Below are 1,677 nucleotides of genomic sequence, written 5' to 3'. Positions count from 1 at the left end.
AAAAAAGCAAACAAATTAACCATTTACTCATTTACCTTAGTATTTAAGCATGATGTATATTTATTAACAAAATCCTGGCTTTATTTTTAAATAGCTGCTTAAGGTAGAAAATCTTACCTGTTATAGAATAAAATATACAAGATGTTCACTCTGTAATATTTAACAACAGCTCCCTCTTGTGGTTCAGAACATTCACTTCAAAGATAAATACATTTAAATACAGAACTGCAATTTCTTAACTTAAAATTGTGCTGTGAAAGTTTAGCACATATTTAATGAATCCTTTTTGAAGTGAAGAAGGAAGAGTTAGGCATATAGGGACAAAACAGAATATTCCCCTTTTTGGATAGTTCCAGAGTTCCAACATCTAAGCAAAGTGTTTCCAAAGTTCTTTATAGAAGCACGAATTTTTTGTGTCTTGCAAATGAAAATACCAAGTAGATGTTTTCATTGAAAAGATGATATTCTCTATTTAAAAGGTTCTTCTCCTATTCTGTGGGCATAGTATGCAGAAGAAATAAGCATTTGACTTGGCTGGCTTTAAAAGATCAGAATTTGAAAACATACAGTGAAAATAGTATTGAAAATATTTTAGTCCAAAAATGACGTAAGGCATTTTCCTCCTTGAACCTTTTGTTCAAGATCAGAGATTACGGTAACTGGCAACAACCTGTTCTAACAATGTGAAACTGTCCAAAAAGTCCTCTTCTTCAATTCCAAACTTTGTGTACTGATGAATGTAGGCTCTGGCAAAAGAAACAGAAAATGTAAAATGAAAAATACCAGACAGATAAATAACTCTTAAAATCAAACAATAAATAGACCTTTCCCAGCTCATGAATATTTAAAGATGATAGACTATCTTAAAAGTCTTTCTTTTGCTTCAATGTTGGCTCCAAAGATTAGCAAACTTTCAAAGTTTATGCAGGCTCCCTGCCTTTTTAGTGTCCAAGAGAGTGACGATAAACTTGGGAATCCTAGTTAATCCAAGTGGAGGCCTTGTCCAGTCATTTGAAGAATTTTTCACTGACAGCTGGTCACTGTGGCAGAGGTCAGGAAACCTGATAACACATTTCTTAATATGAAGTAGACATTCCTTAGTATCAAGTGGAGTTGCACTTGCAATATTTCTGAGCAAGATAAGGATCTCTTCTATTACTTCAAGGGTCTTATTTTATTTATTTATTTTTAAATATATTTTTTATTGATGTTAGAGAGGAAGGGAAAGGAAGAGAGAGAAACATCGATGATGAAAAAGAATTATTGATCGGCTCCCTCCCGCATGCCCCCTACTGGGGATCAAGCCCGAAACCCAGGCATGTGCCCTTGATAGGAATCGAACCCAGGACCCTTCAGTCTGCAGGCCAATGCTCTATCCACTGAGCCAAACCGGCTAGGGCTTGAGGATCTTATTTTAGAAAACTATCTGATTGTCCCTGTCTTATAATGAAATTTCTGCTTTAATTTCATTTCAGGTAGAAACTAATTTAGTCAACAGCAATCTACACTTCTACACTAATAAAAGAGAAACATGGTAATTGGCGTACGACCGCTACCCTTTTCATTGGCTAATCAGTGAGTATATGCAAATTAACTGTCAGCCAAGATGGCGGCCGGCAGCCAGGCACTGAAGCGAGCACGAGGCTTGCTTGCTGCAGATTCCAACGTTCTCCGCCT

The 1,677-nt window shown here is 36.2% G+C and overlaps 1 protein-coding gene across 3 annotated transcripts in view; it reads right to left on the bottom strand.

The window, feature by feature from the left end:
• Positions 1-235: 235 nt before the first annotated feature.
• TUBD1 (tubulin, delta 1) overlaps positions 236-1,677 on the bottom strand; it is a 16,495-nt gene continuing 15,053 nt past the window's right edge. For all 3 annotated transcript variants that reach the window (XM_005858571.2, XM_005858569.2, XM_005858570.2), the window contains exon 9: positions 236-746. In XM_005858571.2, the coding sequence (XP_005858633.1) occupies positions 644-746 (103 nt within the window). In that variant the 3' untranslated portion in view covers positions 236-643. The remainder of the gene's footprint in view (positions 747-1,677) is intronic.

The sequence above is a fragment of the Myotis brandtii genome, unplaced genomic scaffold (genome assembly GCF_000412655.1).
Source record: "Myotis brandtii unplaced genomic scaffold, ASM41265v1 scaffold120, whole genome shotgun sequence".
NCBI classification, from domain to species: Eukaryota; Metazoa; Chordata; class Mammalia; order Chiroptera; family Vespertilionidae; genus Myotis; species Myotis brandtii.
This window is presented reverse-complemented; position numbering and strand designations above follow the sequence as displayed.